The following is a 19407-nucleotide window of genomic DNA, read 5'->3' as shown; positions in this document are numbered from 1 at the left end:
GTCAAGGTTGGCAGCCTTTGAGTGGCTAGGAATCCCAAGTACCATCTTCCGGGACAAGGAGGGCTGCAGTAGGCAGGACAGTGATGCAAAGTATATGGGACAGGGTCACAGGTATGTGGATTTTAGGGTTGTTTTTTTTAAAATGTTAAGCCTGTGTTAAGGTTTACCATGGAGCTCTATAGTTTCAGCTGAAAGTAGCAAGAAAGCATCTGCTCATTTTTGGTAATTGCTTGGTCAAGGGCTACATGTGGCTCAAGAACTCCAGGTGAGGCATCCTTACTTTCAGCAGCTCATTGCAGACAAAGCAATTTGGGTCTGCTATTATGATTCCTATACTGCTTTTCCTTGTTCTTTCAAATGCAACTTGCACTTTTAAAAGAAAATGTGAAAAACATAACAGGTGTTCAAATTTTGACACCATATGGATGTATTAGGGGGAAAAAGTGTTAAGATGATATGTCATTAATTTTTTAAAATTTTTATACAGGTCTTAATGTTACCTTAAACCAGTATTTCTTCAACTGTGTGAAGACATGAAGTTTGGGAGGAAAAAATACTATTCTAAGGGGGATAGAATATTTCCTCTGAAGACCACAATGAGTTGGTTCCCGTTCTTCAAGGAACTTTTGATTCATTGTTTGGCAGCTGCCTTCACCATACTCTTTTTAAGTAATATTCTCACAGAGTCTTTAGCAAGATTTATTGAGATGAAAGGGAAGGGGTTACCAGCATTTTAACAGCGGAACTATTTCCCATTTAGAATCAATTTATCCCCTAATTCATTACTTCAGAGACTTTTTTTGTTTCTTCTAAGACAGTGTTGTCCAAACTTGGCCACTTTAAGATGAGTGGACTTCAACTCCCAGAATTCCCCACCCAGGATGGCTGGCTGGGGAATTCTGGGAGTTGAAGTCCACTCATTTTAAAGTGGCCAAGTTTGGACAACACTGTTCTAAGAGACTTTCTGCAATCCAATAAGAGTCAGGTCTTTGACTCTTGACTGTTGATAGAAGAGCTTGCAACTAGGTGTTTACTTACTGATTGGTGGATGGATTATGTTCCACCAAGTCAGCGTCAACTTGCTGCTGTTCTCCAACCAAGCTCAGAGAACACCAAGGATTCCACAGTTCAACCCTGAGCTACATATATTCTCTTCTGTTGGATTAGTATTTCCATACTAAATCCCTGTCAAGTTAGTCATAATTTGTAGCAAGAACTGTGATTGAGTTAGCCTGGAATCTTATACCTAGCTATCAGGAAGAATATTCTGTTAAACTCATAGAAATACACTATAGTTCACACCATGGTTTAAAAGGACATTGATTGACTGGGTGTTATTGCTTACATATCAGACGCTTTCAAGTGCTTGCTGTATTAGGAGAGGAGACCAATATTACTATTACGCTATTGTTATTATTATTTATTCAATTTGTAGCCCACCTTTTCTCCAGGAGCTTAAAGAATCTCCTTTTATTTATCCCCACAAAACTCTGTGAGATAGGTTGGGCAAAAGAGAATGATTGGCCCAAATCTCCCTAGTGAATTTCCATGGAAGAGAATGAACAAGAATCTGGATTTCTCCAATCCTTGTCCAACTAAACTGTGCTGAGTACTCTATACCATAGTAGGCACTATATTTTTCAGGCAAGTTTTAACTTGTCTCAAAGTTAAGAGAAAAGCACTTTACAATTTCAGAGCAATGAATATCTGATTAGATGTTTGGCTCAACTAAGTATACAAGTCAGTTGCGTATGATCTCAATTTGTATATGTTTTATTAGTTACCATTATTTTGATGAAATTTGAGGTCAGATTCTTTTGGGGAGGACTATCTTTGCTCTGAGTTATGTTCATAAGTAACATATGGAGAAACAGAAGTCGTTTCCATCTTTAGTATTAGAAAATAGATATCTTTGCAATATTTTCACACCATTCTATGATTGTACAGTGTTCCACACTTAGGCCTGGTTTACCACTTACATATTTATTGGCTGAGCTAATGTGGATAATATTGCCACAGTGTGGATTAAATTGGTAATTTTGTTAAGGTATATCCTTATGATTCATTTTCCAATCTTTTATCCTGTTGGAGTGTATTTGCCTGGCATATTTTGAATCCCAGAATAAATGTAATGAGGATGAAGTAGCAATACTACAAACTTCTTAATCTCTTAGCAATTCATTAAAAAGGAAAAAAAAGCAAGCTGAATGTTAATGCCATTGTCATCGTGTCTCATGGATTCAATTGAGGAGCAAATATATGCCATCTTTTTCAAATCTGGTGGCCCCCAGTTATATTGTGCAAATGAAGCATGAGGCAGCAGTGTGCTGCAGTTGCCAAAAGAGAAAGTTCCAGACGTGAAATAGGGAGGAATTTCCTGGTCGTGACAGCTATTAACCCTACCTCCCGGAGTCATGGGGGCTCCATCTCTGGAGGTTTTCAAGCAAATGTTGCACAACCGTTTGGTATGATCTGAGAATTCCTGCCCTAAGCAGGGTCGAAGTAGAAGACCTTCCAAACCTGTGACTCTGTGAGTAGCAAAATAAAGTGTTGTGCCCTAACAGATTTAATGGGCCCAAGTTGGACATGGTTCATACAGTGGCTAAGGTCATATATCACAGTAAAGTTGGCTTAATCATGTCTTGTTGGGTAAGCTATAATTGGTTCAAATTGCACAACATAATAAGACATTAAGCCATGGTTTATGGACCACAATGATTAGGTTCACACACAACATGCCAAGCCTCAAATTGCACTAGTGTTGTGTGAACTTAGTCACAATGTCCTTTCTTTTTCTCTCTTTTGTCACTATAGCTTAAGTGAGAGGGCCAAAGAAGAAAACCAGATTAAAATCTTGTTCAAAATATTTTTATCCAGTGACGTCTTTTTTGCTTTTTGGATACAGGATATACAAAGATGAACACTGTTAAGCTAGCATCACGTTGGTGGGAAAAATGATGTTGGCTTCATATCTCCCTTTCTTTTATCTGATAGCAGAAGCCATGTGTTGTGCTGTTAAACCTAAAAAACATTAATTTCAGGTCCTCATCAAAATGAAATTCTAGTATATGGTGTATTTTCTATTTATCATCCATTATGAACCCTCCAAGATGTAAGAATGTACATTTTGCCTCTCTCAAGGGGCTCTATCCAGCTACTGCACTTTGAAGAACAAACTGATATATTGGGAATAATCTTTTCATTTGAGCAGCGAGCAAAGAAAGAGTAACTTCTGTGTGATTCACAGAATGCCCAAGCTCTCTGATTTTTGCCCAGATTATGTTGTCTTGGATGTATCCATGCGTGTGCCAGAGACAGAGAGAAGCTGTTTATTGAATTACTATTTTCTTAGGAAGAAATGACGTTGGCATTACGTGACTGCCACTGTTCTTTTTGTATGCTTGTTTTCTAGCATCCTCCTGGTCAGTTGAGAAGGAAATATAGTTCCTGTTCCACGATTTTCCTGGATGACAGCACAGTCAGTCAGCCCAACCTCAAGTACACAATTAAGTGGTGGGTATGACAGCATTCCTTTGCTCAAAAAAATAAAAGCACTTTGCATTGTTTCTGAATATTTGTTTCCAGCAGCAGCACTCTAGAAGAGGGGGGACCTAATACAGGTAGTCCTTGCTTAACAACCATTCGTTCAGCGACTGTTTAAAATTATAGCAGTGCTGAATGAATGGTACTTATGCCTGGTCCCCGAAGTTACGGCCGTTACAGGCCTCTGTGGCCATGTGATCAAAATTTGGGTGCTTGGCAGCCTGCCCACACTTATGACTTCAGGGGTGCTTCAACTCCCTCCACCTGCCTATCTCCCTCCTCATCGCTGCTATTTTGGTCACCCTACACTCCGTCACCTTTCTGTTGCCCTTGGACAAGGGTGCACGCAGCCTCGGGAAGAAGGTCTGGGGCACCTCGTCAGTAGCAGGAGGAAGATGATGGTGAAGGTTAGCTAGGCATGGCAGGGCTAACAGGGCAAGTGGAGCACAGGTCAGCAGGGCTAGCAGAATGCAGGGCAGCAGGACCGACAAAGTGCAGGGTGGCCAAAAGGGCAGAGATGGGGGGAAGATAGGTGGATGGGGGGAGCTGAAGAGGAGGCATTCTCTTACCTTACTGAGGTTCGGGGCTGGGAGGGACAGAGCCAGGAATGGCTTGGATCGGGGTGGATCCTCACCTAACGTTTGGGTGGGTTTTGATTAATGATGGCAATGGGGACTGCTGGGATTGCCATCACTAAACAATGCAGTCACATGACATCATGCTTTATGGCCACATCGCTTAGCGATGGAAATGTCGGGCAGAGTGATAATCACAAACACTTCTGTTTGTGCAGAGCGCAGCAAAAACTCCAGGAAAATATTAGCCATGAAAGCAAATACATTGCAATGTCCATTTCTTGTTTCCCAAAGAAATCCAGTCAGAAAATATATACTAACTGGTGTTTATTGATAAAAATGCAAAATTCCATAAAATGCAAATATCATAAAGAAAAACACATCTTCTCATTTAATGTAGCATCCAAGACTTATTAGCAACACAAGCTTAACAAAATCTCTAGCTACAAACTCTTAGAGAAGAGGTACACTACTTGGTACTTTGTTACAACTACGTAGCCCATAAAACTTACATAGTGGCTAACACTAAAACAATTAACAACTACTCAGAGAGACTGAACATTTTCCTCCCCTTGTATTATAGGTCTATGCCACCCCCACTGGGTAATTAGCATACACACGCCAATAGGTGGCAGTAAATAGCACAATACACAACATACAATAACAGGTGTTTTTCACATGATCTCTGTAGCCAAAATATTATTTGTTATTGTTGTAAAGATAACGGGATGAATCCTTTCCCATGAGAAAGAAAATCCTGACAGGAAATTCTGGTCCCAATTACTGTTGTTAGCCAAGGACTACCTGTAAAAAGTTGCAGAAATTCTCTGGGGTCTATCTACAGATTACATGTACTAGAATGAATGGGATGATTATGACTGATATTTGGGAGAAAAAGTAATAAAATACATTCTTCCTCGCTACTCCTTCAGCTTCAAACATAAGCAAGGATATAGAGGGCCCTAAATATGTTGTAGCGCACATCCTTATAGTTTCATTAGGGAATGCATATACCCCTTCTTGGGGTTGGGGCAAGGTTGCAGTTGAAGTTTTAAAATGTGTAACTGAAGGGTGAACTTAAAATTGGCAGTTCTCTCAGGAAGACTGTATTTGGATGACTGTTAAACGAGGAAGAACATGTTTTCTTCTTTCCTTCCTTCCTGTTTGTTAAAACTACAGCAGCAAATGTTTTCATTTCTAGTTAGCAATTGCAAAATGTGGATACGCTTCTACGAACACACTTTTGTGTGCCTGGACAAATCTAAAATTCTGTTTCTGAGTTTGTCCTGATGCATTTTTGGACTTTTCTGTTTTTGAATGACCCACAATAAATCTCAAACACTGAGATACTTTTGGAACTGCCCAGTTGTTTGGATAATCATTTCTTTTTTTAACTGCAGTTCTGAGGGTCGTTACTATGTCTGCCTGGATAGATACAGCTATACAACCAAGGAGTAGTTTCCATCATATTTAGTTGTGCTTGTGTGTGCCATAGATACCACCAACAGCAGTCAATGTTTTCATAATTGGCTTAGAGTTTCAGTCTTTATGTGGATACAAGCACATTCCAGGCCAAGAACCTCCAAATCAGATTGATATTCTCTGTAGTTTTTATTTTGCACAGTTGTGTCTCACAGCTCTCCTAGCATACAAATTTTAGCATTTTGCTTTCTGAACTTTCAGAAGGGCCACAAATATTTTCTGCAAACAGCTTTTGAAATCCCACGAAAGACAAATTATAGTATTATTGGAACATGCTGTCAGTCTTGTCTTAACTTATATATCATAGAATGGATGATTATTTTGTAAAGCTTTTCTGAGGGAAAATTCTACAGCCATGGCTCATGATACTTCTTCTTTCATGGTTATTTATTAGTGGGAAGTTAAAATCCAAACAAAGCTCCTGGACATTGAATAATTGATAACATGTTGTCAGCAAATAGAGACAGTAAAATCCCTTTGCTTATTAAAGTTGTCAATCTCCATCACGCTATTTATGTCAACCTGTAGTTTGTCTCAAAATACTAATATCTTGCCTGGTATCTCTGTGACTCTTCCAGGTCTTGCCATTCCCTGTTCTCACTGGCAATGAACTTTTATCCAAAAAAAGGTCCTTATTTCATATCCTTGTTGTCTTATCTCTTTCATTCAGTTCAGAATTTGTTTTTCTTGTTGTCACATCTGTTGTTTCCTTTATTTTCTACATCTTCCTTACTTTCAGAACTCGCCATTTTGTCATTCCCACTTCCCTGTGTTCCTCTTCTGTAATTGTTTAGCTTTCTACAACTTAGTCTGCTATTGGTCCACTTCATTTCCTTTGCTCTTTCCACCTTTGGGTCTTTTTTGCATCCCCTGAACCTACTCAGTTCATTTTTGTAATCTATCCAACTGCATTTGAGTTGCAGAGCTATAGATAATTGTGGCAACTCTTTTGCCAAAGATTCTCCTAAAAAAGTTGAAAACTCTTACGTCTTTGATGGTCTCAATGTCCTTTTCTCCTTTGAATTCTTTCTGTAAAACTGTACTTCTTTTATAGATACAATAATCTGAAAAGGCTATTTATATGGTATTATGTAGGGGCAGGACCAGCCGCAAAGGGGGATTATTATCTAAGGAATGAATACTAGTGGTCAGCAGTGTCAGCCTCCTGTTTGTCCTATCAGCACAACAGCTGATTAAAGTTAGCTACTTAAGTTCTTTGCTCCCTAAAATCAACACTGAAATAAGACGCAACTATTAGTCCAATCATCTTCTATCCATGGAATGAGGGAAGAAAACATCCTCTTATTCTTGTCTTCAGGCAGTAAAATGTCTTGACTCAGTCCTGTACAGATAATATATTCAGTACAATCTGTTATAGATGATCTTTTTATGTTGCTTTTATTGATCCTCATTCTCTCCTTTGGTAAGAAATTGACCTGCAGTTGGTTGAATGAGCCTCCAAGAAGGTTAACTTACTTCTAGAGCTTAATACTAAGATACAAAATGTTCAATTATGTATTAAGACACTAACTCTACATTTTCTTTTATAGTGTAGCTCTTGCAATATACTACCATATCAAAAACAGGTATGTTTGAATTTGAAATAGTTCAAGTACTAATGAATTGTTCTTTCCTATTTTTTTTTCATTTCAATAGCTTATACGATAGCTCGCGAAGCTTGCAAGGCGGCGAGCTTGTGCTCACTGTGCTTCAGCAGTGATACCTGATGAATGTTCAGTGCTACTTCATATGCTGCCTTGAATATGTTGTAATCACAACTCAAACGGTACATGTCCTTCCCACACAGTGGTCTCCTGGGAGACCAGTGATAGACGAGGAAGGACCAGCATAATTGACAATGCCCATATGGTTCCATAATCCCAAACATGAAAGAAACTGTAGAGAACCCGTTCTAATGGCACCATGGTAACCATGGATGAAGACCTTAAAATATAGCTGAACTATATTAAGACTCAAAGTTGGTATAAAAATGTAATCTTTTTTAAAACGAACCTTAGGAAAGATCTTTGTACTTCCTTTGCATAGTTCTGATTGCAGCTTTTACTTTATTTTAAAGCATCTTGACAAGATCAGCAGATAGAATACAGAGGTGCAAAGGAGATGTAGACAGAACCCTAAGCAGTAAATTACATAGATATAACTGAAAACCAACATTGTTATTCATACATTGCCATTCAGACAGTAAGCCTATGCTGCATAGATGTCTCTAATCTTTGGATGCTGGTGATCAGATCTGGAATATTGAGAAACATGCACATTTGGTGGGCAGAATCAGTCACGAAGCAGCCACTGAGTGAAAAACAAACTGCTTGAGATTATCCCCTCTGGTCCACTGGGATGTTTCCTGCCAGATCAAGTTTCCTTTGTTGTTTGTCTTGGTAAGATGACCACATTTTCAATCAAAGCCTTAGATTACAGCTATTCATTTTTTCCCCCTAAGATTGCTTTTTGAGTCTATTTGGAGGTCATAATGTGATGGAAATAAATATGATGTTGGAGGCTGATGATTTGCTTTACCTCATGGCAGGATTAATTTGTTAAAAAAATCAAGAGGGATATGGAGCCTGATGGGCAGTACAGTGGACACATTGATGCTCATAGTCACTGCAGATTTAACTGTGGCAGTCATGGGAAAAAATGGAACTCTAAAATCCTTTAGTTCCACAAACTGCTTCTGTCCTTCTGCCATTAAATTATATGGACTTGGCCAGGTGGTCACCAGGAACTGAGCTCATTTCAAAGGAGTGCCTTTTTAGGTTCACTTGAAGCCCATTTTCTAACTGGAAGTCTTGTCAAAGATTTGCACCTTTGCAAACATAATGTTACTGAACTAGCATTCATGGAGTGTGGACAGAGGATACAATTATGCTTCCTGTTCTCTTCTTGTCCTTTCAAGGTTCTTCTGTCCCATTTATTATGTTGTCATGAAGGACACACAATAAGACCCAAAGGATGGGTGCTGTGACACTAATTTTGAGGACCCAGGAGAAAATCTGGATATGAGTAGTCAGGAAAGAAGAGCTTTTGCTCCCTATTTGTTTTAAAAAATCCATCAGAAACTTTCTGAATCTGATCATCAGTGCCCCGGCACAATGTGCATGTGCCCTCTGCTGTTATCCTAGAAGTACTGTAACATTCCCGAGATGGTCGGAACAATGTAAGATAGGTCCATCTAGTTCAAGCCAAAACTCTAATTTATCCAACATTCTTTCTCTCTGGAATAATCAGCTACGTGCCGATTGAAAGCTCACCAGCAGGCTATGAAGGCAGCCGCTGGTGCTAAGCAAATATTTTGTGTGATGAAACAGAGCGCTGCTGCTGTGTGGCAACTGACCCCATAATTATATTTTAGGGATACTATTCACATTGGTATCTAATGGAAACAATGGATGGCCCAAAGATTAAAAGCTCCTGTGCTTTTGATAAATCACTCTTTAAAGTGCATTCCTATTCCTGCCCCCCACTGTTGCATGGAGGTTGGATTCTGCCAGGGGAAGTAAAATGATGCATTCAGTAATTAGATCCAAGCTTGTTTAGGATCCTAGGGATGGTTGGAAATGGCTTTGGATTCCAAAAAGGGTGTATATCAGTCTGCCTCCCCCCTAGTATCTATAAACAACACCATTGAGTTGAATGAAAAGAGAAGCTATACTGTCCTATACCTGGCCAGTCATTAAGATGGTCTTGAGACTCTCTCTTTCATTCCATCAAGGATTGCTGTTGTTAACTTTATATTCAAATTTCAAAATAACTTTCATTTTTCTCGAATAAAAAGGATTTCCCTCTTTCTTGTATTCTGTTGTAGAGTGAGCTAAACTAAATACAGTGCTTCTTTGCTTGACTGGCTGTTACATGTGGGGATTTTAGCTTTATCTACTTTTTTTTTGGTGGGGGGGCAAATGTCCTCCAAGGCTAAAATAGCTTTGCAAATGAGTAGGGACTGATTCATCCTTTTCCAGGATGGTATCCCCCAGTAGTTTTCCATGGACAAATGTAGGAAGAAACCACTTGAAAAGTCTAGTGAGGTGTTCCTTTTCCATGTAGTTATTGCTCCCCTACCAAGATGATTGATTGTATGTGGCTCTTTTTTATACACTACAGGATGGGATTATGTCCCAGATCAGCTATTTTTGTAGGCCTTTTATAAGTGTTTCTCTCCATTTCTGTTTGTTCAGTAACATTGGTTCTGATTCTCTTCTTTTCTTTCCCTCTTTTTAGGGACACAGATGGAAGAATGCTCCTAGATATTTTTGATGAAAACCTCCACCCCCTTTCGGTAAAGCTCACTTACATAAGGATGATAATGAAAATTTGGAGTTTATGATGTGGATTCTGCCACTTCTCTACCCTTTACTTGTGCTGCTTTTCCCCAAATTATGTGTAATGCATTCTCATTTCTAATAATATTATTTCCCCAGAAATCCGAAGTGCCACCAGATTATGACAAACATGATCCAGAACAGAAACAGATTTATCGCTTTGTGCGAACATTGTTCAGTGCTGCTCAACTAACTGCCGAATGTGCTATTGTCACCCTGGTGAGTATACAAAAGATCATGGTTGAACTCCTGAGTTAAACTACAACTAGTTTTACATCATCAGTTTAAGATTTTCATCTGGAGTTAAGTTCACACATCAGATTCACCTATCCATGACTTCATATGTGAATAATTGTTGCAGGTGAAATAATACACACGGACACACATTACACAAATGCTTACAGACACATTCAGCTTTCATATACTTTAAATATACTTAACATCTGCTTACCCTTTCTCTTGTATTTGGTGGGTAGATTCCACAGTTCTTTCTTTTCCTAAATATGCACCTATCTACTTTAGACTAAATGTCTTCAGCCATCTTTTTTCTTGTGACTCACGCTCCAAAATCTTTTCAGCCTTTCATATTTTGCAATATAGTATTATAGTACAATTTTCAAAATTCATATTTTCCCCCTCATAAGATGTAGCATTTATATGATCCTTTCCCTTTCCCTTTCCCCTGAATAATTGGTAATGGTGCTATCTGGAAAAGTAATTGGTTCTGAAGGTTCTCACGTTAAATAATAACTTCATCTTTAAGGAAGTTTGGTAAGCATGTTACCTGATTTATACAAGTTATTTCCAAAATGATATTTTCCTAACAGGGAAGCTCAGTAATAGGTAAGCTTTTCATTTTGAGATAGATTTCACCCTTATAGCACTTCTTTAAATAACACAGCTAGGAGAAAGGGAGCAGACTGTAACTATGGCATGTGAGAAAAAGGGACTTTAGATCACTGAAACTGGATCTGCTCCATCCCCATCCCACACTTGCAGTTACTATTTATGATGGGGCTTCAATTCCTGTTGAGATAATTGGGTTCACAAAAGGTTAAATCAATGGCTCCAATCTAGCCTACAGCCTCTACCTTCATGTCTTCTGTTTCGTTAAAAAAAGAAAAACAGCTGTGCTTTCAAACTGTGTGACAAGCATGATGTCTCTTTTGGTCATTTGCTAACATTAGCTAACTACAGAGAGCCCCCATTAATTAAAATAACAAATCCAAGCACTTGATTTTCTAGATCTGTTTCGATCCAGTTTGGGGCTGGGTCATACCATGGAGACCACATTGGTTGTTCTGATAGACAGTCTCTTGAGAAGGCTGAATAGGGGCAATATGTGCTTGTTCCTGCTTGGTGATATCCCAGGAACTTTTGATAACATCAACCTGGACCACTTTAGAGAATTAAAGTTGGGGGCACTATCTTGCTGTAATTCTGCTCCTACATTAAGAGTTCCATTTGGTCCCCCATGTTATTCATCTTTATGAAGCCACTAGGAATGTTGGAAAGTGTGGAGCTGGATGTCACCTCTGTTCACTTTTCCACCTTCATCAAAGGTGCCAGGCTTTGTAATTGGTTCTTGCTTGGTCTAGATTGCTGTAGTAGTATGTGGGAAAGACCTTGGGAGACTGGGCCAAGAGATGCTGCTTAGGGAATGGTCAGAAGACAGCATTGCCTGCAACTGGATAGTGGATAGTGGGCAGGGCAAGAGGCTCAGAAGAAACTTGCAAGGTTGATATCAGCCTTACCAGATAGACCAGACAGGAAACATGACCAGATGAGCTAATTCTATTTTATTGTAAAACTATATTAACAGAATCTGGCAAGTCTGAAAGTACAATTCTCCCCACCCCCCGTCTCCTATACAACCTGAGAAACTAGGGATGGTCTCTTCTGAACCTCTTGTCCTGCCCCCTATCCAGCTGTGGGCTATGCTGTCTCTTATCTGACCATTCTGTAGGCAGTATCTCTTGGCCCAGTCTCCCAAGGTCTTTCCCACATAGCATTATAATTGCAGACCAAGTGAAACTTAATCCTGAGAAGTCAGAGGGTTTGATGGTCTGGGAAGATTTTTGTCAACCAGTAGGGGCTATTCTGCCTCCAGAGTGGGGCATTTCTTCCCATGAAGGAACAAGTGCATACTCTGTGGGTGCTTTCTGACTCTACATTGTCTCTGAGTGCTGAGATCAGTGCAGTGGTGAGGAGTGACTTTCAAAGCATATTCCCTGTGATTTGTCAATGATGCCCCTTCTTGGGGAAGTCTAATCTGACCACAGTAGTCCATGTGCTCTTTAGTACATGTTTAGACTTATGTGTTCTTAAACCTTAGTCTTCTCCCCATAAAAGCTACTTTAGATAGCTATCTAAATTTTATGTTGATGCCATGTTTTATATAATGTTTGACGTTGACTTTGATTTTCATCTTGCTTTATGAAGTTTTTAATTGTTTTATGATATTCATGTTATTGACTGTGATGTACCGAATATTGTAACCTGCTTAAGCTGGACATGCTGCAAACTGTGTCATATAGAAATTACTTAAATAAATAAAATTCTAACCCTAATCTTCTTACAAGGTTATTTGAAGAATAACATTGGGAATGGGGGGAACAGTACTGTTTTTGCCATCTTGTACTTCTTGGCCATACATCAAGATAAACATTTAATAAAACAAACAAGGATGAATCATAGCGGAGAAAGGCAGAAAGAACATTGACTTATTTTCTAGTGTGTTAGGGAACTGCTTTCGTACACAACTGATGTTACTATTAAAACAACGTACATTTTACTTTACTCTTGTCCCTCCAACTTTGATTTTTCCTGAGGACCATGATTCAGTGGTGAAACATTTTCCTTAAAATGTTAAGAACTCCCTGTGCAGCAGAGCCTGTAAAAAAACGGAGATTGTAACCATTGTTGTAGACAGTAAGGCAGTCTATTTAAAGATACCCTAGCTTAGATTATCACTTGGTTTTGCAAAGAGATATTGTTACTGGCTGCCCTGCTGTTTGATTAATATTACACACAGATGGGGGTGTCAGCATGCAGGCGTCCGGAGGATGTTATAGGCTGAAATGTTTTCACGTTTGCGAACTTGATTATACATCAGTGTTGCTTCAAGCAAACTGTCTTGGACAACTGTCAAGGGCATTAACAGTAACTGATGTTTACTTGAAGGACTACTGGAGTAACTGGCCCATGTAGGAGTCTGATGTGAAATGATGCTTTAAAAAAATGAATCCAGGATAGAGACTTTGTTGAGGTTCTCCCCTTTTTGTGCAAGTTTTTAAGAAATATCATTCCTGCAACCTTTATTGATTATGCTGTGTGTGTGTGTGTGTGTATAATATATATAATTTTGCTGTATTGATAAGGTCAACTGACTAACCATTCCTGCAACCCATCTAATTCAGGGTGGTCAGATTATTAAAATTTCACCTTTTCTTACAATTCACTATGCCTACTAGTATGATGTAGTGACAGAAGTACAGAATTAAGTCAGATACTGTGTTTTTATAGGTTGCATGTTTATAGGTTGTGGCTTGATAAATCCAATGACTAGGAAACCCAGTTAAGGTTCCATTTGTTCTTAGTAGAATGGTCTCTATGTCTGTGTTTCTAAGGATGGCTAATTAGATGTGAAAGAAGCCCATGCTCCACATCCCAGATAGCATATGTGTAGTAATGAGCCATGTGCCTTGACACATTTTTATCTCAGTACATAGGCTGCATCCTATGTGAATAAACAGCTTTCATTACATTTATGTCAAAAACAATGTGAATATACTCCTCCCCCTTTTTTATGGATGGGAAATTTTGGGATGAGGTCCATTATATTGAAACCAGAATTTTTTATCCTACTTTGACTTCAGGTATGTGAGAATAGGCTAGATTAAATCACTACAGATGATTAGAGCTTTACCTTTTCTTGCAGTTTCCTATTAGCATGATTATCTATCTATCTATCTATCTATCTATCTATCTATCTATCTATCTATCTATCAATCAATCAATCATACTTGTATAGCTGCCCATCTCACATCAGAGTGACTCTGGGCAGCGTACAACAATTAAAAAGAATAAATCCATAATTTGAGAAGCACACAAAACAGGAGGGGATAATATTAATAAGGGTGATATAGTGACAGAAGTACAGAACTAAGACAAACCTCTCTTAACTTATTGGGTGATTTGATAGTGCTTCCAGACCAAGTGTTCATCCTGCAACTGTTCTAGTCACATAAATGTATGGAGGGGGAAGGAGGTCAGATGCAGTCAACGAAGTCGCTCATTATTTCCCTGCTGTATTTTCCTGTCTTTTTTTTCACAGCAAAAAGTTTAACATTGGTAATGTTGGATACCATCTATATCAAGGTGTCTGTCTTTCTCAGCTTCTTTTTCTTACTGTGTTATTGTACATTGCAAAGACTCCAGTCTTTGCAAAAAGAAGCAAGATTAAGGCAATACATTTTTTTTAAAAAAAACTTCTTTTTCATGAAATTGTTTCCTTGTTATTCCTTTAAGTTTTTTTTTATTTTATTCATTCATTTATTTATCATATTTATATTTATATAAGTTAAAATAAATGTGATGGTGGCAGAACTGTTTATTTATACCAAGGTCTGCCCTAATCACATTAAATCCTCTTCTTCACAATCAATCCGCTTTCACTCATACTCCACGGGTGGCAAAGTAGTTTTGGAGCATTACAGAAGAGGAATCATTTCCTTGTGCTCTCTGTGGTGATAATGTTTATGAAAGAACTGAATTTGCAGAAGTAAGGCTGTTCTCCATTCCCTCTTCAGGCTGTTCCCTTCCATCCTATCTCTCCCAACTGGGGAGAAAAAGGAACTGGTGTATCAGATTGTATGTAGGTAATCCATGCAGTTAGAGATGGTTTAGTCCCTCTCAGTTCAGAATAAACTCCCACTATTGGATATTTAAATGCAGCCCTGCTATCTGTTTCTGTGTTTGTAAGCTAGTTAGAACAGTTTAGCGTGCACATAAATAGTGCCCTATTTACTATAAAGTCAGTATTAAATCAGAGTATTTTCATAAGGTGGTTTTCTACACTGGGGCACCAGATTTCTTCATGTATTTTTCCTTGTTTATTCCAATTGGTGTGGATTGTTCTGACTTGCTTTAGGTTCATGGTAAGTAGTAGAAACTGATGGAAGCTTATAATTTTAATTATTAAAAAGTAATTAGATGTTGACCCCACTCTGGCTAAGGAAGTTAAAGTGGCATTCAGAAGGACTTTCTGCAATTAAGAACTGTCTCCGTGCAGCCTCTGTTAAGTCCAGTAGAATTTGTTACAGCTGTAATGGTCAGTGAATTTATTTTTTTCAGGAATAATAGCAAAGAAAGATTCAGAGAAAGTACAGGGGAGTGATGAGTTACCCTCCATGCTTTTCATTAAGTTCTTCCAATTAAAACTTGGTTTTAATGCTACTAAAAAAAAAAAAAGCCAATCATAATTAAACACAATCTATGGAAATTTCTTATAGCTATCCAAAGCTGCCAAGAGATTAAAATTAAAATCAGAATGGAAGATGATTAAATTATGGTCCCATATGCATTAAAATGAACATAATTGAATCATGAATCTTATTTTTTAAAAATGATTGCAATATTGTCTTATATATCTTTTATGATCAGCTAAGGCTTTTGTTTATTAATGCTTGTTTAAATTGAATTTGTCTAGGTTGGCGAAAGAATTGAGAGGTTGCAGTTCTGCGCACACATGCTTGTGAAAAAGCAGCATTGAACTGGGATATATTTCTTGAATGCCCAGGAATATGCTTTTTTACAGTGTAGCACTATTGATGTTTACTCAAAGTCCTTTCAATTTAATAATGGATTGCTTAGACTTTTTCTGCATATCGCCCTTTAAAAACAAGAATTTTGTATCAGATGTTTTACAGAGATCAGGCTATAAGCCTCAGTTTGAGTAATAATCACTTTCAGTCTTATTCTAGTGAGCACCTAATTGCTATTTGAAAATATCTACAAGTATAGAGCCTCAAAATATCTCATGTCCTATTTAGTTACTAGTATAAAGATTTTTAGGTATGGATCCAGACCGCATGTGCTTCTATCATCTGCTTCAATTGCCCCATGGAGTTCTGGTAAAAGTGTGCAAAATGTTTCAAAATGGCCCTTTCCAAGTTTGAAAAAGTTCTGGGTTTGTAACAGACTGTTTCGATCATTTTGAAAATGTTTCGAGGTTGAAACAGGATGATTTGAATCCAAAACAACTGTTTTGAGATTGAAACATTTCCGAAACAGTCCTTTCCAAGTGCAAAACAATAGTTTTGGACTGAAATGATTGACATTCGAAATATTTTGCACAACTAGACTTTTCATTTAAAAGGCTCTCTCAGCTTTGGGGTATCATGCCACTTGGCCTAAAGAGTCAACTTTGTCAAATTCATAGATAATAAATTTAAAATAAAAAACTATTAGGACAAATCAAATCAATACAAAAGTATCTGCAAGCATCTGAGGTCTCCAGAACACTTCTTCAGACAAGTGCTGCAAGAAAATCAGGAGTGGAACAAAATGAAGATATTAGTTTTGTGCTTTTACCTGTGGTTTCTGAAGCTGTATTATTGTACAATAAAATTGTCTCCTTATAGAGTCCTGGAAATACAAAACCAGCCATTGTTCTTTCCTTATATTCACTCTCTGTTCATTACATTGGGAGATGAATCTGTCTCCTGTTATACTTTCCATACAGGGCTTGTACATTCTCTTCTGGTAGTCATTCTACTTTCACTCACATTCTTTTTGCTGATTTTCTTTTCTTCCATATTCATTTTTTCCCAACTCTAGACACTACCAAAAATTGGTCTGTTCTTTATTTAGAACCTCCCATCATTCTTGTATCCTTCACTAAACCTTGACCCGGCCTCCTTCAGATTTCATGCTATCCAGATCTTTTCAACTAGTGAATTCAAGTTAGCATGATTCTTAGGCAAGTTTACTGGACACTCTGGGAGCAGTACACCTAAATCATCTGATGACACAATGTTAGGATAGGCTGACCAAACCTAATGAGGAATAGAGGCTATGTGTATAGTCTTAATACTCTTTCCTGGATGACAGCAGTATTGATCCAACATGTGGCCAGAGGTCAACATTCATTTTTGTTGGCGCTGATCCAATGTCAGTACAATTTTTTTATTTAAGCATGTAGCCTTATAGTTCGCTTTGCAATATAGTTACTTCTTGTGCATGGTGGAATGAAAGCATGCAGCTGTGGGGAATGCCAATGGGCAAAACAGTGGTGCCCATGGAGAGGTAAGGGGGAGAAGAATGATGAAAGCAGTACTGCAGCATCATGACGCAAGCCTTGCCCGTTTTGTACATGACAACACTGCTGTCATTGTTTTGATGAAATCAAGCAATTCACTTTCTCAGCTGCTTTTCTTAATTGCATTGTTAGATTTCCCCACCCCCCGCCCCAATACTGCCTACCACTCTTTAATCACCTAAATGTTGATTATATTAACATCTTCGCTGATTTTCAGGTATTTTCAATATAGGAGTTTAACAGATCAGCTAGTGGTCAAATCCACTTCAGAACCTGGTCTGTGATAAACTCATGCTAGAGTAAAGCCTTTAAAATAGTCATTATGCTGATTATTTTTAAAAGTGGTTTATTACACCAAGTCAGCAATATTAACAAAAATTTGCAATAAAAGCTAGAGATTACAGTTGAACATAAGTGGCTGTTGTTAATGAACTGTGACATATCATTTATCTGGTGGTACAACCAGAAACAATGTTTTCAACCCTTTTTCCATTTAAAGATCACTCAGGCAGGAGGGTGTAATTGAGCTTCCTCCTCCTCTTATTTCTGTTCAGCTAGAGAAGTGCAATGAACTCTTACCTTGATGTGTCATTTCAGGTATATCTTGAAAGACTGCTAACATATGCAGAGATAGATATTTGTCCAGCAAACTGGAAAAGAATTGTGCTTGGTGCAATCCTACTTGCATCCAAAGTTTGGGATGACCAGGCTGTGTGGAATGTGGACTACTGTCAGATTCTGAAAGATATCACAGTTGAAGACATGTGAGTTTATTGTTCAGTCCCCTATTTGCTTGTTTCCTTGTTTGTTAACTGATGCAATGGGAAAGTTTCTGAGGAAGCTGAGAAAGAAGAGAATCTCTAGACATACACAGCAGTGGCTTATCTAATAAATGGCAGCTTAGTCTGGGAAGAAGGATAGCCAGGGAAGAAGAGATTCAAACTTTCAGGGAGACTCCCCCTGCATGGACTAATTAATAAAAGAGGGCTGGAGATTCCTATCCCAGACTTGACATGCATCTCATCATATAGATTCTGTAAGTCCAAAATCTTTCTATTGCTATTGCTATCATGAGCTACAAATTGGATTGATCATTGTTTTGATAGGCATTTTAGGCATGTTGCCTTACTTTTGGAGGAATTTCCTGGAAGAGTGGCTTATAAATAAAAATTCAAGATAGAAACCGTGTTAGATCCAAACAAATTAAGCTGAATTTCGATTCTGTGGGATAAATGAATTATGATTTAGGTCATAATGAGATGAATTTAACTAACTTAATCTATGTCTAACCTTTCCATAAGTAAACAAACAAAAACTTGTCAATTCCAGTAAACCATAAGTAAGAAAAGGATAGGTATGACTCTAGTAAAGAGTGCAATATTCCATAACATTATATGATTAGTGATAAAGAAAGACATCTTTTCCATCAAACTTGCTTTGCTTTGTGTATCTTCCTTATATGTTTAGATCAGTGTTTCTCAACCTTGGCAACTTGAAGATGTGTGAACTTCAACTCCCAGAATTCCCCAGCCGGTATGGCTGGCTGGGGAATTCTGGGGGTAGAAGTCCACACATCTTCTGAGAGTTGAGTCTACACATCTGAGAGTCTACACATCTTCAAGCTGCCAAGGTTGAGAAACACTGATCTAAACATATAAGGAAGATACACAAAACAAAGAAAGTCCCAAGTTTCTAAGAGATGGCTATGACAAGCCTACTACATTTTATTCCTTCACTCAGCTCAGCCTCTTTCGAGTCGAGGTCATTAATAATTTTGTATTTGTTCTGTTCTTTATTTCTCAGGAATGAGTTGGAACGCCAGTTCCTTGAGTTGCTGCAGTTCAACATCAATGTTCCCTCGAGTGTTTATGCTAAGTATTATTTTGATTTGCGCTCCTTGGCAGAAGCAAACAATCTGAGCTTTCCTCTAGAGCCCCTCAGCAGAGAAAGGGCATGCAAACTTGAGGTAAGGCTCTTGATCATCTCACCTTTTGAACATTACAATGAGACCTCCTTTTATTTTACAATTCCCAAATGTATCCAGTGAATTACAATTTCATTTGTTACCACCAGGAAGTGTTGATCTTTGCTAATTTGCTACCTTGGCAGTTTTTTCAAAGATACTATCCATTATTCTCTACTCCAA

The 19407-nt window shown here is 38.2% G+C and overlaps 1 protein-coding gene across 4 annotated transcripts in view; it reads left to right on the top strand.

Moving 5' to 3' along the window:
* The window catches only part of CCNY (cyclin Y), a 107466-nt gene that overhangs the window by 84316 nt on the left and 3743 nt on the right, over positions 1 to 19407 (top strand). For 3 of the 4 annotated variants that reach the window (XM_088150819.1, XM_088150822.1, XM_007440218.4), the window contains exons 4-9: positions 3413 to 3513; positions 7151 to 7186; positions 9840 to 9897; positions 10040 to 10159; positions 17859 to 18025; positions 19065 to 19227. In XM_088150819.1, the coding sequence (XP_088006945.1) occupies positions 3413 to 3513; positions 7151 to 7186; positions 9840 to 9897; positions 10040 to 10159; positions 17859 to 18025; positions 19065 to 19227 (645 nt within the window). The remainder of the gene's footprint in view (positions 1 to 3412; positions 3514 to 7150; positions 7187 to 9839; positions 9898 to 10039; positions 10160 to 17858; positions 18026 to 19064; positions 19228 to 19407) is intronic. The other variant, XM_088150821.1, reaches the window with a different exon arrangement.

This window comes from Python bivittatus, unplaced genomic scaffold, assembly GCF_059951505.1.
Source record: "Python bivittatus isolate LINGU-HERP-01145 unplaced genomic scaffold, Pbiv_v1 ctg000610_np1212, whole genome shotgun sequence".
In the NCBI taxonomy this organism is placed as follows: Eukaryota; Metazoa; Chordata; class Lepidosauria; order Squamata; family Pythonidae; genus Python; species Python bivittatus.
This window is presented reverse-complemented; position numbering and strand designations above follow the sequence as displayed.